Source organism: Dipteris shenzhenensis, chromosome 26, assembly GCF_047967505.1.
Source record: "Dipteris shenzhenensis isolate YYH24624 ecotype China chromosome 26, Dip_SZ_1.0, whole genome shotgun sequence".
NCBI lineage: Eukaryota > Viridiplantae > Streptophyta > Polypodiopsida > Gleicheniales > Dipteridaceae > Dipteris > Dipteris shenzhenensis.
In genome coordinates, this window is record NC_141621.1 from 27,743,630 (window position 1) to 27,766,333 (window position 22,704).

Consider the following 22,704-nt stretch of genomic DNA (forward strand, 5'->3'; position numbering starts at 1 on the left):
CCTCTTCATGAGTATACGCATTATTTCTTGGAACGTCAATGGGTTCCACTCATCAGGAACCCACGGCCCCAGGAAGATGGTGCTCAGACAGGAGCTCCAGCCAGCCTTGGTGGGAAGGGTAGATGTGCTCCTATTGCGGGAACACAAGCTTTCGGCTTCTCAACCAGTATTTGTGGGAAGGTCCTCACAGGATGCTCCCACACCTACTGGGAACCTTCGATTGGCGAGCAGGGGAGGAGCAGGGGTGTCTGTACCTCCATCGACGCTTCTCTAGTTCAGCATGTGTGTGGTTTTGGCACTCTGATCCCAGGACGTGCACTTTGGGTGGGCTTGAATATTGAGGGATCCCGTATCGGCATCCTCAATATCTATGCCCCGACCGACCTCAGACGGAGAGCCGCTTTTTGGAGCTCTTTGATAGACTTGTTGCCAGAGATGGATTCTTGGATTGTAGGAGGGGACTTCAACAACCTTGAGACCCTAGAGGATCAGCAGGGATGGGGCCCAGAGTTCCTCGGTATAGCTCAGGCAGAGCAGGTAGATTGGGACTCCTGCTTATTCGTAGTGGGAGGTCAGGACAGCTGGAGGGAGCCTTCCTTTCGCAGATGGACAGGGAGTCTGGACTTCTCTTGGGGTTACAGGAGGGAGGGAGGCAGACTTCTGGAGCGGTTGGACCGTTTCTATGTCAGCGATTGGGCGCTTGGCAGAGGTGGAGAGTCAGGAGTGGTTCCAGGGACGACACTCTCAGATCATGCCCCAGTCATCTTAGCAGCCTCTCACTCCTCACCTCCACACTCATGCCGGATCCCAGACTCCATCTACTCTAGAGCAACGGTTTGCAGTAGGATAGTGGACCTGTGGGAGCAGGATTGGGACCCCATGGGGGATATGGCAGCACAGGTAGCTCAGGCGCTTGCCGAGTCTAGTGTCATCTGGCAGCAGGAGGCGATTCAGGTCAGGTAGCAGTGGTGGGCGAAGGAGAGGGGTCTCAGACGAGATCTCGCCTCGATTCAGCGGATGCAGCAGTCTTCTCCAGGCTCTGAGGAGCTCAGATGGCAGGAGGTTCGAGCCCGAGCCATGCTAGAGGAGATCACCCAGTGATGCTCAGAGTTCTCGTTTCATGCTTCCAAGTCCTTCTGGACTAGGAAAGGCGACAGGATGTGCATAGAGTTCTTCAGGACTCATGGCCAGAGGTCAGTAGGGGAACAGCTCCGATCTCTTAGAGCGCAAAATGGTAGTGTCAGGACAGATTTCTACAGATCCCTATTCCAGTAGGAGCCCCCAGACCCTCGTGGCCGCCTATGCAGGGAGGAGGTGTGGAGGTATACACCGCTGCTTGTGCAGCCTAGCATGAGTGATTCCCTTCTCGCCCCTTTCACCATGGCAGAGATGCAGGATGCGGTGAGCACTATTGATGGGCAGAAATGCCCAGGTGAGGATGGCCTCTCTAGAGCTTTCTTCACCACCTTCTGGGAGCAGGTCCACCGGCCCTTTCTCGCAGCCTTCCAGCATATCTTCTCCAGTGGACAGATGCCAGAGAGCCTTGCGACAGGCTTGATATGCCTCATGTCCAAAGGGGGGGACCGTCAAGAGATCAGACAGTGGCACCCTATCACCCTCCTCCCGACTTCCTACAAAATCCTCGCCAAGATGATCAGTAGCCGCACCCGCCCCGTACTACACGACTTGATCCATGACACCCAGACTGGTTTTGTCCAAGATCGCAGCATTTTGGACAACATCTTCACTTTCCTAGAGGCGACGGAGTGGGCCCAGCACAGTGGCTAGCACCTTGCCATACTCTTTCTTGACTTTGAGAAGGCGTACGATAGGGTAGACTGGTCCTTCTTGGAAGGTACACTCTCTCGGCTAGTTATATTACTTGAAAACGAGAGTACAAGAGGGCCTGAAGGCCAGCGGGCTGCAATCACAAAATGGATACAGCTCGAGGAGCCAAAATGCTAATTACAAGCCTCTCAGGGCATAATCATCGGAGAGTGGACAAACAGCCACGGTGGGGGGGCATAATGCCACTGAAGACTCTGAGCAGAGTGTTGGAAGAATAGATCTCGGTGGTCCCAGTCGCGAAGGAAGCACCGTCTCTTTTCCTTCCCTGCCCGGGACTCCCCCTAAATCTGATCCCACTGACCCTTGAGCATGTGAATGATCGTGCTCCAAATGTCTGCTAGGGTCTGGGTAGCAGAAGAAGCCTGATCTCCTACGGTCTACGCGCATCTAGAAGTCCAGATATGCCAGCCTGCAATGCTCCCTATGATCTCCCAAACTGGGTGCCGAGTCATCGCTCCTACATCTGTCTCTATCAGATGCCAAGGGAAGCTATCCATGTATGCCCAGGTGGCCTGCCTGATGAAGAAGACTGGGTCCTACCTAGAGAACTCATAAGCCAAGTGATGTCCCATCTCGGTGCTGCACCAGCAAATGGCTCCCCAAGTGATCGGTCCTAGCTCGGGTGCAGCCCTCGCTAAGATCCCCATGACTCTCTTCCAAACTGTCTGCGCATGCGAGTAGCTCCAAAGGCAGTGCTTCAGGGACGACTCCTCTTGAAAACACATCTGGCAGTGCCCCTCCTACCCCATCTGCCTCAGCCAGCTGCCAACTGGTAGCCCCTTGTGTGCCACCATCCAAAGAAAGTAAGAGATCTTCCTCGACCGCCAGCTTGCCCAAAGAGTCTTCCAGAATGTGCGAAGAAAGACCAGAGATATCCCTTGGGCATACCAACTATGTGCCTGTGTGGGTAGCCCGCGCTGGAGAGCCCCAAGAGCGCGCCTACCAGTACGCACACTGTAAGAGAAGAAGGGGGTAGGGTTCTCTGAGGTCTCCAATGGTGGCCAGCGCCACTCCCCTGGGTCCCACTCCACCTCTGTCAAGGAACTGCCCTCCCATATCCAGCGTCTCCAATCCTGGTCCTGCATAATCAGGGGCTCTATATGCCATGTTTTCCCTTGCAGCCCTACGATGCGAAGGCGCTGCCAGGGAAGCTGGGGGTCGATCACAGCCTCTCTGCTCTGTAGGCGGCTATCATTGACGACGGAGAAGAAGTGGATCGAGGAGTCCGAGAAAAGGCCTGCAACCACCAAAGGAATGCCTCGGGGTGTGAACTATCCTAGCCACCTCTCATCTCCCGGGAAGAGCTGTCTGGTGACCATGGGAATCCTCCAACCTGCAGGAATGGCAGCATCGATCTCCGCTCGTCAAGCCTGGATCCCACGTGCCATACCTAATGCTGCTGCCAGCTCGCCTGGGCTCAGCTGGCTATAGACGTCCCTCCAAACCCGGAGCGAGTGCGTGGGCCCACGCGCCTAGAGCGCCCAAGGAATATGGGATCTCTCTCCAAGCTGGTGACCTGTATCATCTGTCACCTGGTTGCTCTAGATCAGGGGCTATCTGTCTATCTCCTCTCGGCAGCTAGGGGGAACCTGGGAGAGGCTGTGTCACAACTTTCTCCAGACCGAGACAAGGCTACAGAGGAAGGGGGAACGGGGCTAAGTCAATGGGGCAGAAGTGAAGATCCACCGGATAGATGGCTGCCAATCACCCCCTCTCTGGGGGGTACATGCGCTGAGACCATGCTGAAGCAAGAGTTTCCACGTCTGCCCTCCCGGGGCCAGATCGCGGATGACTAACTTCCCAAGTAGTGCCTGACTCTGCAGTTTTGGATCTATGATGCCAAGGCCGCCCTCTGTCTGGGAGAGAATGACCGTCTGCCAAGCGACCCAGGCTCTGGTGGTGCCGAAACCATCTGAGCCAAAGGAAGTTCCGCACCAGTCTCCTCAGCTGGGCTACACATGATCTCGAGAAACACCAGCAAGAGGCCACATACCAAGCGGTGGCAAGAAGGACCTGGTTGACCACAAGGGCCCTGCCTGCCAAGGATAGCTGAGCCGTGCTCTTGAAGGCTAGCTTCCATTGTATGGAGGCTAGGACCGGTAAGAACTGCTGAGCCGGCGTGATGTCCAGGCCTACCTGGAATCCCAGGTAACGTGTCGTCTGTCCTCTAGGGATCTAGCGAAACCCCAGGAAAATACCCCATTGTGAGCTGGCTCCCGGATCCATAAGAAAACCAACTGACTTATGCCAATTGATTTTCGCCCCAGCGGCTAGGCAAAAAACCTCTAAGGACAGTCTCACTTACTCCAGTGACTCGATATCATCCTGCACATATAGGGCTGTGTCGTCTGCATACTCGGAGTCCAGAAGTTCTGCATCGTCTCGAATAGGGAGACGCATCCCGCGAAGACCAGTGGTACGGGCTCCTAGGAAGTGGGTCATGGCCTCTGCAAAAAATAGGAAGAGGTAGGGTGCAAGCGGGTAGCCCTGATGCACCGAGCGCTCGAGGATGAATCTCTCCCCCATCCTGCCACTGATGATAACCCGGCTGAAGGCCGACCTGTAGAGGCTAGCTGCACAAAAAATATATATACATAGAGTTTAGCTCAATTGTTTGGACCTTCCTTCACAAAGTTCAATTGATTAAATGGATTTTCTAGCATAGGCAGTGCAAATGTCAATGATCATCTTCCCTATACAAGCAAGTTAATCCACACTACTCTAACACGCTCTTTGTATTGGTTGTAATTTGCTTATGGGAGATGCTTGCCCACCACTATCATGGACAATTCCATAATTTTCGTCTTTCTTTCCATCTATTCTTGAGAGAGTGTCTGCAAATGCTTAATCATTTCATGGAAATTGTATGTAATGCATCTTCACATGGTTCCTCACCTCAGCATGACTGTAAGGTTACATTGACAAGTGATTTCTCCTACATTTGCACGCCAACTCTTGTACTAGTTCACATCTAGTAGATTGCACATGAAATGAGCATGCTAAGAAAATGGTACCATCAGCATATGGCAATCACAATGGGATTGTTATAAAAAAATGAGGTAAATTGAGCCCATCAAAATTCTGCCATGCAATGGTGGGTTGATTGCACAGAGATCTACTATCCTTACAAAGCATGGTGTGCTTGACTTTTGGGATACATGTCCCTTTTGCATTGATTCATACCAGTTGTGGCATGAGATATGCAAGTTATCACAAACTACACAAACATCATCTATGGATAGAAGAGTGCAGTATTGGAAGCCGAAAGGATAGCTACTACATGCGCAAATGTTGGTCCACAACAAAGTTGAAATATTCCAACGGTAGGTTGCTTCCCATATAGAACATCTAGAGAATGGAAAAATAGATATGGAAGACCAATAACCTCAAGAAATAAGGCTGCTTTCTCAAAACTTGCCATACGAGATCTCGAGTCCCACTTGAATAGAATGATGACACAAACTTGAGCAGATTACAAGGCATAAAGAGCCTTAATACATCTCCACTATGCAAAATGACATCAAACTACCTAGTGGAGAGTAGCAGTGAATCAATCACAATTTTTTAAAGCCCAAGGTAGCCAAAGGATCCCTAGTCAAGACTAGAGAGTCCTTAAAAAGGGTTGTGTGTGGATGGGAACATCTAGTGGTAATGAGGGATTTATCACAAGGTACTCCACCCACGAGGTGGGAAAATGCACTAAGCCACAAGCAAGACCACGCAAGGAGAAGACCCAATAGGCACAGATCAAAGAAATTAGTCTAACGAAAAAAAAAAAGAAGGAGATGGCAAATCCACCCTACGTAAACACAGAATCTAGGATTTCCAAGTGGGTAAGGATGAGGATCCCTAAAATCACCTCTAGAGCTAATTTTCCATGTATTGCAAGAGTGGAAAGAAATATGAATACTTCCTATGCACCCTTAGTAATGGTATAACCAATTCCTAATAACATACTTCCAAGATTGGGAGCAAATGAAAGAATGCTTCCTTTAGCAATTCCGATAGGAGGTGAAAGAAGAGGATGTACAAATGAAGTTGAATAGCTTTTTTTTAAAAAGGAGCAAGTCCATCCAAGACTTCATGTTACAGATGTCACCTCTAGTGATCTAACTTATAGCTTGCCCTATGACAAAACCATGAAGACCTAGCAGATATCAGCTCTAGTGATCTAGCTTATAGCTTGCCCTATGACAAAACCATGAAGACCTAGCTATTGAGTGCGATATGTATGTATCTTCAGTCAATTGAATTTCTAATCCAAACAGGACCTGTGACAAGTTGCTCAACCAAGCAATTACCTAGAGAAAGCAATGTTGCCAAGCCAAAGGTCCAAAGTCAATAAGCCTTTTAAGTGGATTCCTTTGTCACTAAGTTCAATGGGAATTATTTTTCTCATGGCAATTATCGATTTGGCTCTTCTTCATGGAGAAATGTTTGTGGGTTGTTGTGTCTGGATTAGAGAAAAAGCCTTGCAACAACAAGGTCTAGAGAAAGTTCAAGCGTGGGAGATCTCTCTCTCTCTCTCTCTCTCTCTCTCTCTCTCTCTCTCTCTGAACGTGCATCGTCTTGCATAGTTGTGCTATCGATGATAATGTACTATCATTTTGTTGCCTATAAAATTTGTCTATCATTGAGGTCGTTGCAGTCAACCCTGTAGAATCTCTTTGAAGGTGTGTTGCTTGGTCCTATGGGCTGCCAGTCTTCTTGTTGCAATGCTTTTCTGCTTTTGGCTTGCATTTTGTTTTGCCAGCATGGGCTAATCATGTGCATAGAAAAGAAAAAATCCATGTAGTCTATGTGGTTGCAAAAGATAGTCCTTCTAATATGGAGTCCTTTACTAATAGAATGATACCCTTAGATTTGAGTCCTCCATTATGTTCGGCACTGCACAAACTAGAAGGGGCTCCACTATCCAATGAAGGGGTGGTGAAGTGGATTGCTCCATCCCTTACGTTTTTGGGAGGGGGAGAGAGATGAGTGTATTTGGGTGCTAAACACTATCTCCCACGCTTATGTGCTATCGAAGGTGATGGAACCCAATTTTTATAGCTATGATAGATAGCGTGCTATTATGTGAGTCCCTAAGGGACAGACAACATAAAAGTCATGACCATGAGTGGGGATACAAGGGTGCGAACTCTCTCTAACATTCATTTCATTTCTTTGAAGGCCCTACCTTGCTCATTGTTCCATTCAAAGGCATGGTCCTTCTTTAGCACTTCGACTAAGGGCACGGTTTGAGTGGCATAATTTGGGATAAATCAACCAAGAGGCAATTCTTGATTAGTTGTCATCAAAGCAATGATAGGCAAGTGAGGTAGAATAGCTTGGGCCCCAATTCTCTGCTTCACACTATTTGATGAATGCCTTGGGACATCCTCATTCATGTAGCATAGTCAAGGACACTAGGGCTTGTCGTATGTCTTTAATGACACTAAATAATCATGGTCACTAGGACTTGCACTAGGTCTTTGATGACACTGTATAGCTAAAAAACCAAGAGAGGTTTCCTCTCCTACTCATACTTGGGTGCCTTTAAGCATCCCATGCCTTATTGCTCTCTTTTTATGCTTGACTTGAGAAACCCATTGATGGGTTCCCATTGAGCTCAAAATTTTGAGGTATGATTTTGGACATTGGGCCTAATCAGTTGTCTTGACTTGGAATCTACAAAGGGTCTCAGGTGGGTGTGGGTCGAGGCTTCAAATCAAGCCATTAGATCCTGACTTTGAGGGACTGGTCGGATTTGTCTTCCTATTGTGGCCCTTTAAACTAGGCTTTGAGACTCTATTATAAAAGCCACTCGTGAAGCCAATTTTTAGAGAGGACCCTAGGCTGCATATGCTTGATCCAGTCTGTACATCAAGACTTGTATATTTTTAGGTGTGGGATCAAGTCTGTACATCAAGACTTGTACAGTCTAAGATCAAGTTAAGATCTATGCCTCGAACTCTTGATCTAGTGCTATGGGTTCATAGAGCACAAAATAAATTTTTGCCAAACTAGAGGTGGAAGGAACATTCTCAACCTCCTTGCCTTTTTGCATCAATTCAATAGTTGTGTTGGAGAAGGTGCTAATGTGTTGTGATTGAGTGGAAAAACTATATCACTTTGATGACCTTAACTTTTACAACAGTCACAAGAATTCTATAAACATTCATTAGCATAACGGCCTCTAGTTCATTACAGACCCAACATATGACTCCACTTGAGGGAATTTGAGTACCTGCGAATAGTATCACAATTCGGAGTGGAAGTTGGCTTGAAGAGGGTGAATTTGGACCAAAGTTTTAAAAATCATTTGTCTTGAAGACCTTGGTACAAAGCTATGGTACGACCTACTTCTCACAATACTTTAGAAAAAACTCGCAAACTTGTAAAAAAACTCGCTATAAAGTAAACCGTTTCTTTTACCACCAAGATCACTCTATAAGGATTCTTCATGATTGCAAGATTACTCATGTTTCAATCAATGGTTACTTTGAAATGCAAAATGCATGTACGCTTATTGTTCATTCTTCTCAATCTTATTAAGGTTTTATTACTTTAAATGCAATGTTCTTGTACCTTTTTTGTGAACTTGTTTTTCCCATTTCTGTCACATAAAGCTCTTTTGATTCTACATTTTCCTTTCTTTCACATTAAGGCTCTCACAATCGGTACATTTTGAACATAATTGTCTTCATTCTTTTTCAATACCAAAGTGAGGAGAGACAATTATAAAGCTGTCGTCCCCAATGTTTATCATGCATCTTAATCTAACCGACAGGTTGCCTTAGACAACTCGTCAGCAATGGTTTAAATTGGACGCAATAGCATAAGATTATGATCTATGACCAACCACTATGCTTATTATGTAGCATTGGCCTCATGGAGGATGGTGCACCCACATGAGATGAACAATATAAAATTTCCATGTTCATGTGGGAGAATCAACAAGCAGCAACTCTCACATTAGTTACCAACTTTGATAAATACATCTAATATCTAAACACGATGACGTCACCTTATACAATCCATGCGCAAAAAGCTTCCCATCATCCTTGCCCACATTTAATACTCAAGATGGCATCATTGCCGGCAATAGCTACCCATATTACATAAATGCAGGTCGTATTGTAAGCATGGTGAGGTCACCTTCTCCTGACTATGCACATTCGAAGCTTACCATCATGCAAGGGGTTATTTACTTGTTGGTGAGGCCTATTGTTGACTTGACTGCCCCTTTTTTTAAGTCAAATTGTTAAGGTTGGACCTAGGTGTAGAGGTTGTTTAATAGCACTTCACAATACGTCACTCGATCCATACATTTTCCTCCTTACAATACAACAAAAGAAGATATGTTCTTACCTTGACACGCAAACCTTTCATTCAAAGAATGACCCCTCAAACCAAACATTGGTAAAATTTTACAATTTATAGATTATCTTCAGCTTTAAAACAGTCCATGGGCAATATAGTAGCATGTGAGCGAGAAAACAGCCACATGCATATGTTCTTATAAAAACAAAAAGCCCTTCACAAAAACCTGCTGACAGCCAGTTTTTCAAGTTTGTGTCTTGCTTGTAAATCATGGATCTGGTTGAAAACTTCTGCAATGCACATTTGAAATGCTTCCTTGTCACAGGCTCCATGGAAATTGCAACGTCCCTCCATTGATCTAGATGGTGTCCGTGTTTATACAAGGTACACGTTTATACAAGGTACATGTTTGTACAAGTGAGAGTCATGATCAGAAACTGAGATCTTGTAAAAATAAAAGAATCGAAGGTTACAACATTTTATACCCCACCTTAAAGAATTAAGAGGACATCATCCTAATCTCCCCCTCAATATAGCTAGTTCCTCCAAATTGTCCCTCTATACATCGAACAGACTAAATCCCTCTATACATCAAACAGACTAAATCCTTCACAAAAAATTTATCCAACATCACAACTAAGGATAGCCTTGCCTCTTTACAGTCAAAGGTTGCACAGCAACCTCCATATGGCTGGCACGCAGCAGAGCAACCAGTTTTAAAGCAGCCTCCTGTAACACGCCTTTAAAATTCCATACAAGAGATCTACTCAATTCCTGCTGCTCCCTTTGGGCTTTTGTAGTTCCATAATAAACTGTTGACGAGCACCCTGTTATGATCTTCTCAAAGTTTAGAGTCAAACAACCATCTGTCAACCCGGCAACCTAGCCACAACTGTAGTTCATCAGCACACAGAATGCAACCAGAGTAACAAAGCTAATTTAAAATAAGCCTGAATAAAGAGAAACAAATAGCAGTCGAGCCGTTCTTTTAAAAATATACCACTTGTGAAAGGTCATAAATGTCAGCTGATGCTTCCATAATGAAGTACGGGTGTTGTGGCGTAATCAAATCCTCTGATGCAGCACCAAAATGAACCAGATCCTCGATACACAGAAATATATGATGTGATGTCAAAAAAACCGAACGTGCCACCCAGATATTTTCTGTTCAAAACGCACATATTAGCACAGTGTAACCAACTTCCAGCAACGATAAGGGTTTCGAAGTCAGAAACTCAAATGCCATACAAATATAACGTGCATAAACAAGAGAGATTTTGTGATGCTTTCATAAAAGAGCAATTGCCACTACAGAAAGCCACATAAACAGTACCAGCAGAATCAGATGACCTTAACAAAAGCTTAGCCTCAGCCACCACCACAAAACCCTTGTGGAGATAATGTTGATGCTTGTAAGTCAGGCAACCTTCCCCTTGATGCAAGCGACACAAGTACTGAGCTGATGAGGACAAAGTATTGCAAACTATGACTGTAGTCCATAAGTTTAAAATGAGCACCAGTCAAAAGCTTGGATTCGTTGTCTCCTTCTAGGGGATACCTTGCAAATTGAAACCATGACAGGTTGAAAAGAGTTTTCTTGGACTTTTGCAAGTTCATGAAAGAAGCATCTGTAGGTCTATTATTAATGGAGTATGAGGTTAAGTTGTAGAATCTCACTGTGAATGGCACATGGTCCACGAGTGCCAGAAAAATAGTTATCACAAAACATTGAAGGAACTTGGAATTCTATAATAACTATAGTCAAATTTTAGCTTGATAGTCAAATCATGTTCCATACATAGTAAAAATTCTGCACATAAGGGATAGCTTCCAGAATATGCACAGTGACCATAGGAAGGCCTCATGCCACTTAAAAGAAAGATCGGATCTACAAAAATCCGATCATTTCAAATATGAAGACTCTAGAAGCCTTGTCAAATTGTTTGAGGCTTTAGTCGAAGCTTTTCCTCATTGTTTGAGCTTTGCCTCAAAATTGGGGAAACCACGATATTTTCCACCTACTATCACTGTGCTACTTGAGGCGCCCCTATCACGGTGAGTCTTGCTATGTCTTATTTAGGACAGCATTTCCTTCTTGAACCTTGCTCATAAGCTCAAAATTCTAAGCGAGTTCACATCCCGATTGGCCTCAAGCTTCAACCATTCCATTGTGTCTTTGATCTGAGGCTGTAGAGAACATTGTCTCGATCATCCTTGTGACTTATGTCATCTAAAAACATCCATGGACCAGGCAAGAATCAAGCATGAGTGTCACTCACTAAAGGCATAATGGGTCTGCACCACCTGTGCCACCCCATGAATGTCCTAAAAGGTGCATATGCACTTCTCGTTGTGTTATATTGGTACATTCGATTTGAGAGGTGATTAAGGAGGACATCTATGAAAAAAACTTAATAACAAAGTATGCCACACCGGATTTGTGCTTGACAGGCTGATCCACTTCTGCCAAGATACAGAAGGGCTGATTCAAACGAGCCCAGAGATTTTGGAGGCATATCAAGAGCAAGGAGTGCTTGCTGTCTGAAGAATAACCTGCAGCAAAATGGGCATGTGTATTATCAAAGAAATCCATGCAACCTTTACATGAAAAGAGAGAGCTTCATTTTGCTTTTTTTTAAAGCTACTAGATAGCAACCTTTGGTCAACATTGTTGAGCAAGCTATCTCATAGCTATCAAGGCTTCATGTCACCGCATTGACCACAAGTCAAAGGAGCAGCCCAATCAAGTTTGAGGAGCTTGGGGCTATAACAGTTGAAGACAAGTTGCAAATCAGCATGTATGACTGGCAAAGCTTTTAATGCTTAGGCAAAGGGCAAGGGCAAGGGAAAGCAAGGCTCTCCTACAAAGGACAAATAGGAAGATTTATCTTCCAATTCAAAAGAAGAAGGTCAGGTGCCTCTACTGCAACAAGATGCACTAGCCAAAGAGTGCAGGAAAAAAGGAAGGACAAGTCCCGAAAGGAGACAAAGAGCAGTGGCAACAATGTTTTGATGAGCTATTCCTCATCAATGAGACACCCATTATTGATAATGTGGTGACAAAGCCACAAGATTTTATAATGTGTGGATGTGGAGCTATGACAAGCAAAAGAGTGGCACAGCTCTCTTTGATCGGTGGACGGAGGATAACTCCAAGTATCCAGTGAAGGGTGCTGGCAATGTACGACTCATGACAAGCACACAGGTGAGACATGGTATTATTTTGATGTTCCGGTTGCCGAACTATGTAAGAATCTTCTTCCATTCATGCAATCACGAAGAATGGAATGAAAATCATCAAGCTGTATGCATTTAAACAAGAACTGCAAAGTCATTCATGCCGTATTGCAAAGAAGTGTCTCTACGAAATGACAGTCAACACCGACTCTAGTCAATATGGAGAAAAACACATGGATGTGTTGTGTGAGATGCAAAAGAACGAAATCGTAGAATGCCTAGTTGCCTTCCAAAATCCGTAAGAGATTTGTGCTTCTTCCACAATGGGTGACAAAGGTAAACGTTTTCCAAGGAAGCCAACTTCAAGGCAAAGGTGACCTAAAGTTGATGTAATCAAATAATGACATGGATGATGCTGAAGTATAGAAGTTTAGAGACCACACCTTCAGGTGCAACTACATCAGATATCTCAAAACAAGAGAGGCTTCCCTGATGTTTTAATGAAAAGTTTTATTAGGCCTCGTGGAGTGAATACCCATTAGATTTTGGGGAATGGTATCTCGAAATGATGAACCACAAGGTCATAAGCCAGTAGACTCCTGTTGGGTTGGCCAGGTCAAGGGCCCTTGGGGCCTATATAAGGAGGGACACGGGGGCCTCATATCTCATCACTTGGAGCAGCCTCTGAAGAGCAAAAAGGAGCAGCAAGAGCAGAAATATTTCCAGGCGGTGAACTAAGATGAGAGGCTGGAGACATAGCTCAGAAAGGGCTGTCCACCTAGGCTGGGGCAGCAGGGTGGAAGGGATCACTGGACAAAGAATCTACATAAGCTCAGAGAAGCACGCGGGCTCAGAGATCTAGAGGTGCCAGGAAAATAGTAGGACGACTTTTGGTAAGATCGGAGGACCACCGTTTGGTGGGACTCCGCATCTCTTTTGTATTGTGTCTGGTTTTGGACGGACGGAAATATATCGTTGTTGCTCCTATACTTGTCTTGGATGCACTGACTATTTATTGGCTTGCAGACACATCTCCTGGGTTCATCTATCAGTCTTCCATGGTGGGATTTCCATTTCTAACACATGAATAGCATTGCAAGGCTCCCAAAGACCCTTGTATATAGGTCTGTTTGCTCTCTGAACTAGCAGACCACATACAGGGTAAACTAATTAGCAGACCCATAGACTAGTCTGACCCAATTTGTGCCACCCAACCCGCAAGCAGCAGTTCACCTCCAGATCAGTCACTTGGCAGGCACTTGTTGGCCTGCAACACCTCTGCACTGACCCGACTATTCTAACCAGTATTAAAACCTTGAAAAGATCAAGGCCACTCACCTTTGAGGAGTTGGGGGCTACGTTGATACAGGAGGGGGCTAGGGAAAGAATCTGACAGGGACAGTGGAAATGGGAAAGCACTCAGAGCAAAGTTAAGGGTATAGGAAAGAGCGAACCTAGCAATGGCAAGCCCAACAAGAAGAAAGACAACAAATCTGATGAGCAGGAGGCTTCTTCTAGTGGAGGAATTGAGAAAAAGAAGAGATTCTTCTATTGCCACCGCCAGCTTCCTGTTCCTTCCACCAGTTGAGTGTGATTAATGAGGGTATCCCTCGATTTATGAGGTAGGACCCCCTTCTCTCTCATTTATGACGGTAAGAATTTAAAAACCCTTCTACAATACTTCTTTCACAACATCTTCATGTAAAAAAAGGAATCTTTGTCCAAGCAGGACTCAAAGAAGTCAAAACAACGGCAAATGTGGTAACGAAAACAAGAGAGCTCTTCTTGCTGACAGCTCCCAGAGTTGCCGAGATCAGGTTCATAGATTTAAATGGAATTGTTATTATGTCTAACAATGAGATGGTCTGATCAGCCAGAGGGACAAGAGACCTTCGTGAAGGTGGACGACAGCAATGTATTCAGAGTATAGGGACACTAAAGATGGTGGTACAAGATTACACATGGAAGTTGTGGGTGCCTCTTGGAGGCACACAGCTTGTTTTCATAGCAAGCAGTAAATGGGTGGATCCAACGGTGTCTATATTATTTGTACATACCTTCAGAATTCAATAGCATGTGTTGGGAAAATCATTTGCTTTTTGTTTCCAAGGTGGTGAAGAAATGGAGGGTAAATGTGTTTTGAGGGAAGTCTTGTTGCAGAGGACATCAATGCCTACTGCATGACTTTTGTCAAGGGCAGTGATGATTGCTTTAAGGAGCATGACTTGCTGACAAGGACACGCGTTTCAAAGACTTCTTCAAGGCGCAATTGCAGAATACTGGAAGCAAAACAAGGTGAACCTATTGAATCCTCTAAGATGGAAATAGGGACATCTACAAATCTAGAGAGTATATTGATGTTGGTGGATTACTCAGTTGTGAGCTCGTTTGGAGCTTCTAGTCCAAGATTTCTATAGAGACACTTGACTATGGAGAACCAAGCTGTCCTTGCATTTTGAGAGGGACAGCTGTACCAAGATTGCTCACGTACACCTTCGTGCTCATGATCGAGAATGGTCATACCATGGACAGTGGGTAGTACATGCATTGTATGTGTGTTTTGGGATGCCTTACCTCACTGCAGCTAGGCCTAGAGGAATAGGAGTTGTGCGTTCGAAGACCGAAGATCAAGGACATCCCCGACTTGTTCCACAGAGCTTCCCTATGCGAGCCAATGGAGCATCTGTATCGACAAGTCGGTGTTGGCCAACAGTGTGTTGCTAAGAGGGGGTGGTGGTCACCTCCCCATCTGTGAGACCCCAAATGAGACATGGTGGAGGTGTACCAGGAGCAGAGATTGGGTTTGAGAGAGCCACATGGGCAAGATTAAGGACTGCCACATGGACACATCAGTGATTACAATGTAATGAAGGGGGAAAAAGGGGCCAATTTAGAGGACCTTTAGAGGCTACAGCCGTTCTTGATCACGCCTTCGAAGGCATTGTCCGTGATCCCTCCCAACCTCCGCTAGCTATCTGCCCGATTCACCGCCGTGACAGCTTGTCGCCCGTCACGTTGCTGTCAATGGATGGCCGCCCTACCAGTCCCATCGCCCCGCTCTGCCAGTCCCGTCTCCTCGCGCTCGTTCCATCGACTCGCCACCTCTTGAGCCGCCCACATCGAGGTCCACCCACCGCCATTACGTGACACTCAACCCACCTTTGGCATGCGAGGCCGTTGGCCTACGGTCTTTCATGTCAAGCATCAGGTTGCTATGCCTTTTCATGCACGAGAGGATGCAAATGGAAATGCTCCTGTGGACGAGGAGGAGATCTATTGGGATGCGCAGCAAACAATTTATGCTCTCTTTTCATGCCTTGATGGGTGCTAAAAGTGCTGAAACTATCAGATTGAAAAGGCAAATTAATGGCAGGACTATTCACATGCTTGTGGACAGCGGTAGAACTCATAGTTTCATCAATTCTAAGACCTTACAGAAGGTGGGACTGATTGCTACTAAGATTGATCATGGGCTGAGAGTAGAGGTGGCAAATGGACAGCATTTGATCAATAAATTTTGTTGCCAAGATGCAAGGATCAAGCTCTCGGAGGATTATGAATTTACGGGGGATCTATGGGCACTGGACATGGGCCCAATAGATGCTGTCCTGGGCTGCGATTTGTTAAAATCTTTGGGTAAAATCAACATAGATTTAAATGCCCTATCACTCAGCTTTGTCCATAGGGGTAGAACTGGAACATTGCATGGCATTGCCACTCCTAAATTGCAGGTCATTTCAGCGAAGCAGTTGGCCAGAGAGCTCAGGAAGAAGCATGCACTCTATGCATTGAATGTGCCAGTATCTCGGCCCACCAAGGGGCAGAGCCCTAGGCCTACACTCTGAGCCCTTTATTTTAATGAAAGCCGGCTGTCTTTTCTTCTTTGTTTAAAAAAAGTGTTAATATCTCAAGGGGGGTAGTATTTCCGGTGTTCAAGATTGTGATATGCAGCAATTGCTCTCGGAGTTTGCTGATGTATTTGCTGAAATGCCATACCAATTGCCTCCCAAGAGGGATGCGGATCATGCCATTGTTTTAAAGCCTGGCAGTGAGCCCATAAACAAAGCCCCGTACCGTCTTTCTAAGGTTGAGCGGGAGGAAGTGGCCGTATAGGTGTGGGAATTGCATGAGCAGAACTTCAACTCTCATAGCACTTCTCCTTTTGCCTCCCCGGTGCTTCTGGTGAAAACGAAAGGTGGATCGTACTGCATGTGCATTGATTACAGGGATCTAAATAAGGCCACCATCAAGAACAGGTTTCCAATCCCAAGGATAGTTGACCTCTTGCTCACATTTTCACGAAGATAGATTTGAGGTGTACCATGCAACGGTTATCTAATCGTGTAATTCACAACAAGACCTTTAAACCTTTTGCGAGGAATGAGCGTTGTTTACCATAGAGAGAGAAAGGAGATGAGGGTAGAGAGAGAGTAGAGTCGACAACCGATTGGGTCCCTATACCCACTGAGGGCCCCCTCCCCCAATCAGGAGAGCATTTGCTTTATACTTGAAGAACTGAGAAATACAAAGAACACTCTTCGAGAGAGCACGGAACGCGCTTCTGAAGAGCTCACTGTGCACACGTATAGCAGACCCAAGGACCTGAGAGGCAACGCCGACCAATACCAAGACCTTGATGCTGTCCACACTGACGATGTAGGATGCTTCTGCAAGGCAAGGAAAGGCTTGTGCTGTCTACCGGAATGCAGGGTTACTGCGTGAGTGAGAGAGTGAAAACTAGAAGTGATAGATCCTATGAGAGAACTGAGAGATGACTGAAATATAGAGCTGAGAGTGAGCTGTGTAAACTGTAAAAGAGAGCTGAGAAAGCTAAGGAAACAGTGTCCAAACCTCTCTCCGTTTGCTGGTCCAAACCTCCGACTGTTGTGCTGCGTGGTCACCTTCAGATCAGGCTGAACTGATGGCCAAGGGACTGAGGCTAGAGCAGGGCCAGATCTGAGGATCTCAGGGGCTGCACAGGAGGCTGAACTGGAGCTGTAGGAGAACTGAAGGCAGGAGGAAACTGAATGAGAAAACAGGGCAGCCAAGGGGCCCTTTTATAGGGCTGGACTGAGCCAACCCAGTCTGTAAACAGACCGACTCAGTCTGTTTTACAGACTGGCTGGCCTACAACCAGCCTATAAAAAGCCCTCCCTCGCTCATTTGCCAGGGGAGTTTTTGGGCAGCCTTTGCAGGCTGCCTTCCCTACTTACCTGTCCAGCCTTTGGGGACCCTAAAGGGACTCCTAACCTAGGCTAAGACCTAAACTATAAGATGGAAACACTTAACCTACTGTTCTCCAATGGGTACTAGTGAACAAGAACTGACTACTGACTTGACCTAAGGCTGAGAGACTGACCTACGTAGCTTGTGCCTAACTGTCCCTGGACAAGGGCTCACAAAGGGGTCACAGCATACGACAAAATCTCCTATTTGGGAACTATAATGCACTTGTCGATGTAGCCAGTGTGTCACCTTGCACCCAAGTGCAGGGGTGCATGTGACATTTTTCTCCTTAACTTGGCGGTAGGTTCATTGCTTCCAAGTAGTCCGCCAATATCTGGGGAAACTCCTAGAAAAAATCTTCGTCCAACCACACTACTTCATGGATACCTCGATCATGGAACTTGGTGTAAAACTCCCGGATCCTGCGTCCTGACCCATGCTTGAATTTATGAAGAAGGATCTGTTCTGGCTACAAAACTTCGGCTTCGTCAAGAACTTCAGGTTGTGGCTCGTCGAAAATCTCTGAAAGAGGAGGTCCAAATTATGGCTTCAACCAAGCTACATGGAACACGCTGTGCATAGTCCAACTGTCTGGTAGGCGTAACTTCATTGAGACATCGTTGATCTTTTGAATAATAGGGAATGGTCCGAAGCTCCTGAAGGACAGCTTAGGGCATCGCTTGCCCACTTGCTTCAATCGTTGCTTGATAATGCGTAAATACACCCATTGGCCCTCTTTATATTGGACATCTCATCTAGATTTATTAGCTTGGTGTGTATACGATGCTTGAGCTTTGGCGATGCGGCTTTTCACGGACTCCGTAATCTCTACCATGGATTCGGTGGTTTTGTTAGCTTCAAGAGATGGAGACACCATCCGGGTGAGGAGTAAATCGTTGTCCAAACGCTGTTTCATAAGGTGTGCGACTAATACTCGAAGAATAGGTATCGATCAGAATGGCCTGCACAAGCCGAAGAAACTGCTCCCACTTTCCCTGAGCATCATGACAATATGATTTCAAAATATCAAATGCCATACCATAATACTTGTCCGTCTCGCCGTTCGATTGCGGATGGAAATCGCTAGACATCTACAACTTAGTACCAAAATTATCAAACAAGACTCGCCAAAAGTTAGACGTAAACTTGGAGTCCCTGTCGGATGTTATGGTCTTTGGCAACCCTCCAATGGGATACCAATACTTGATAAACAAACGAGCTACATCTTCAACGCTGGCCGTTTGTTTGCAAGGAATGAGCATACAATATTTACTAAAGCGACAAACAATAGTAAGACATTGAGTATTACGAGTACCTGCGGATGCTGAAAGTGGTCCCACGAAATCCATACCTATGTCCTGGAAAGGACCGTCGGGGATTGGCAATGGCATAAGTAAGCATGTCGCTTTCTTGTGGAAAGCCTTGACCTTTTGGCATATTTGACAATTCTGCACATAGCCGTATACGTCCTTCCGCATCTTTGGCCAATAGAAAGAGCGCTCCAACTTCTCTAAAGTCCCGTTGATACCTCTATGACCACCCGTAAGGGCGTCATGGGCATCATGAAGAAGCACCTGTCGTTTGTCTTTGAGTACACATAACCTTTTCTGAAAAGCCAACCGTCCTCTAATGAGTAATGGCCTGGAGCAAGCGTCGTGGCTAACTGGAACTGCGTGCCAAACTTTGTTGACTCTGCGTACTGTGCCTTCATGCTATCAAGATCCTTTCCTTTGATTTTGAGCACAGTGGCCTGCTCAATGGTTTGGATGGAACCTTTCCGACTGAGAGCGTCTGCAACGGGGTTGTTTTTGTCGGGAACGTACTCGATCATTCCCCCAAACTGCTGGAATATTTGACTCCACCGCTGCTGCCGATCACTCCATTGCGTACTAGGCATTGTCTGAAGCCACTTAAGGGCTTGGTGATCTGTCTTCACCGTGAAAGTCCGTCCGTATAGGAAAGGCTTCCAATGTTTTAATGCTTCGATGACACCGAGGAGCTCTCTATCATACACTGAATAGTTCTTGTCGGCATCGTTAAGCTTTCTGCTGTAGTATGCCACGGGCCTATCTTCTTGCTGTAAAACTGCCCCTATGGCGACATTGCTAGCGTCTGTGATTACCAGAAATGGATCATCCCAAGAGGCAATCTTCATAACTGGTGCTGTCGTGGCCAACCGTTGCACGTCGTGGAAGGCCTGCAAAGCTTTGCCTGTGACTTGAACTTTTTGTCTGCGTGTCTTTACCCCCTTGAGTAAATCTGTAAGAGGAGCTGCGTATGTTGAGAAACCCTCCATGTGCGAGCTGTATGCTTGACACAAACCCACAAAAGATCAGATCTCCTGGGCCGTCGTGGGGACAGCCTAACTTGTGATAGCTTGGATCTTCTTAGGGTCCAATCGAATCCCTTGAGTACTAATGATGTAGCCCAAATACTGAATTTCCAACAATCCGAATTCACTTTTCTTTGCGTTGAGATATAGCTGGTTATCACATAGGGCACATCGCACATCCTTAATATGCTGCTCGGCTATCGTGAAAAAGATAAGGATATCATCGAGAAAGATGAACAAGCACTTTCCAATATACTCTGCAAATACCCGGGACATCATCTTGTTGAACGTTGGTGGTGCATTCTTCAGACCAAAGGGCATGGTGACGAACTCGTAATGAGCTCGCTCAGTTCGGAAAGTTGTCTTTGGGATGTCAGCTTCAAAAATCCGGACTTGATGGTAGCCACTCTTGAGGTCAATCTTTGAAAAAAATATTGCACCATTGAGTCTTTCCAAGATGTACTCCATGCGGGGCATAGGAAACTTGTTGCTTACCGTAAGCTTGTTGAGTGCTCTGTAGTCGACACATAGTCGTGCGGACTTATCCTTCTTTGCCACAAATAGAATGGGTGCAGCAAAAGGCGAAGAAGAAGGTCTAATAAACCCTGCGCACAGTAATTGAGACAATTGCTGCTCTAACTCCCCCTCCATAGACTTTGAAAGTCGATAAGGAAACTTACTTAGAGGTGTCGAGCCCGGAAGTAGATCGATGCGATGGTCTTCCGGTCGGTTGGGAGGTAGCTGGGGTGGCAGATCATCCCAGAGCATGATGTCTTTGAACTCTTGGAGTAGATCCACCATTGCTTGCTCCATCGGAGGAGCGGCTTAAACTACAATGATCTAGCACTGGACATATACAAGTGCACACATGGAAGCCTTGCAGGCGGCGCAACCTACTTGAATATGAGAGATTAATGGAATCCCTGGTATGCTCCGATCACCGCGTATCACGGCGGGCTCAAGTAAACCTTCCATAATCGTGAAGGTGTCATGCCACCAATCAGGCGTCGGAACATGCTCACGGAACCACTGAATCCCGAGGATCATGTCGCATCCCATCAAAGGAGTCAATATAAAATCCTGCGTAAACATGACCTTCTGAACTGAAAAAGTGAACTGGATGGCCTTATGCGTGATGTGTGTGCGCAAGCCAGGCGTGAACCCGTCCACTACAAGCTCGTGAGGCACCAAGCTGCACCCCACTGTCTTGGCAAGCTGAGGGGAGATGGCATCTTCTGAACTCCCCATATCGAACAAGATAATAAACTGATGCCCGTTAGCTGTGCCGTACGCTCGAATGAGCACCTTCTTTTGATCTAAGAAGTCGCCCTCCTTCTTACCTTGAAAGACCACCGTGGGAACGGCGTTCAAAGCAAGAAAGACGGCATTCGTAGCTGAGGATGGAGGCGGAGCTGGAAGAGCCAATACATTAGCGACGGACGAAGTAGGTGCTTTCGCAGCCTTTTCGGCAAGCCACTTCAGACAATCCTTCTTGCCATGCCCAGCAATGTGGTGGCAATGAAAGCAACGATGTTCTTGGTGGTACCGCTTTTGCTCGTCGGGCTGTAGATAACCTCCCGTAATACCCACTTTAGCCTTCTCATCCAGAGTCATCTTTGGCTTGGACTTCTTCTTTTGACTAGAAGCCTGGCCGTCTTTCTTTTGAAACTGGTTGTCCTTCTTCTGATCCTTACCCGCTGTGTTGTTTGACTGCTGCGGGGCTTTGGAATCTTTCTGGACCTGCTTGGGCTTTCTCCCGTTCAACATCATCTCCTAGTTCTGTGCGAGAGTCAGCACCCGCTCGTAATCCGGCCAGTCGAAGTTCCGAATGGTAAAACGTATGTTCGTGTCCAAACCTCGAATGAATTGCTTCATCTTGGCGCTCTCCATCACACCCAACTGTTGCGCCCGTGTGATGACCTTATAACTGTATGTCAACACAAGCAAACCATTCTAGGAGAGACGAGCGAACTCATCCTCCAGGTTAAGCATATATTGAGGTGGGAGAAAACGGGCTTTAAGGTCGGCCACAAACGTTGCCCAAACAAAATTCGTCTTGAACGTTTGTGGGTCAGTATGCTTACTAGCCCAATGCTGCCACCAAGTCACCGCCTCACCTGTAAGATGAGGTGCTACAAGGTGGACTTTATCTTGCTCATCTTGAATCCGCACTAACGGAAAATGAGCTACAAACTGATGAATAAATTGCAAAATTGCTAAATGGTCACACTTACCCATACTTAACAAAATTTGGAGTGAACCGAGTGAGTGGTGTTACCTTTGTCGATGGCGAAGCTGTGGCGGAGATGGCCGCTGCGCTCAAACTTGCCTGCATAGCGACTAACAGCTATTTGTGTTGGAGAAGCATCGCCTCTCGGTCTAGCTTTTGTTGCCTCTCTACCTGGGCGAGCTCTGCGCGTCGCAGTGCCTCCTCATTTTTGTGTTCCTCACGCATCAACAAGAGCAGTTTTTCAAAATATGTGGTTCCTCTTTCTTCCAACGGCTTTTCTGCTTCTTTTTCCTCTAGACGTCGTTTTGTCTGGTCCAGCTGTCTTCTGCTTTCTTCTAGCTGGGATGAATGTTCTTCTAGTTGCTACAGTAGGACCCGATTTCGCTCTAGAAGGTTCGTCATCACTTCTTAAGCATTTAGCAGAAGCGTATCTTGTTGGTAGTCTTTCTTCTCTTCAAAGTCTTTGCGGTTGAAATCTTTTCCTGACCCTTCCATGGCGCTTGATTGTGTGTCCTTTCCGGATCTCAGCACAACCATACACTCGCGGTAGTCAAGCTGGATACAGACCGAAGCTCTGATATCAATG

General features: G+C 46.1%; 1 protein-coding gene and 1 pseudogene across 4 annotated transcripts in view; both read right to left on the reverse strand.

Moving 5' to 3' along the window:
• Positions 1-9,543: 9,543 nt before the first annotated feature.
• The window catches only part of LOC147884910 (uncharacterized), a 35,069-nt gene continuing 21,908 nt past the window's right edge, over positions 9,544-22,704 (reverse strand). For 3 of the 4 annotated variants that reach the window (XM_087397494.1, XM_087397493.1, XM_087397492.1), the window contains exons 12-13: positions 10,154-10,317; positions 9,544-10,035 (exon numbers count right to left, since the gene is read on the reverse strand). In XM_087397494.1, coding sequence (XP_087253620.1) covers positions 9,790-10,035; positions 10,154-10,317 — 410 coding nt within the window. In that variant the 3' untranslated portion in view covers positions 9,544-9,789. Of the gene's footprint in view, positions 10,046-10,153; positions 10,318-22,704 lie in introns of all 4 variants that reach the window. The other variant, XM_087397495.1, reaches the window with a different exon arrangement.
• LOC147884911 (uncharacterized) lies at positions 17,846-22,223 on the reverse strand (annotated as a pseudogene).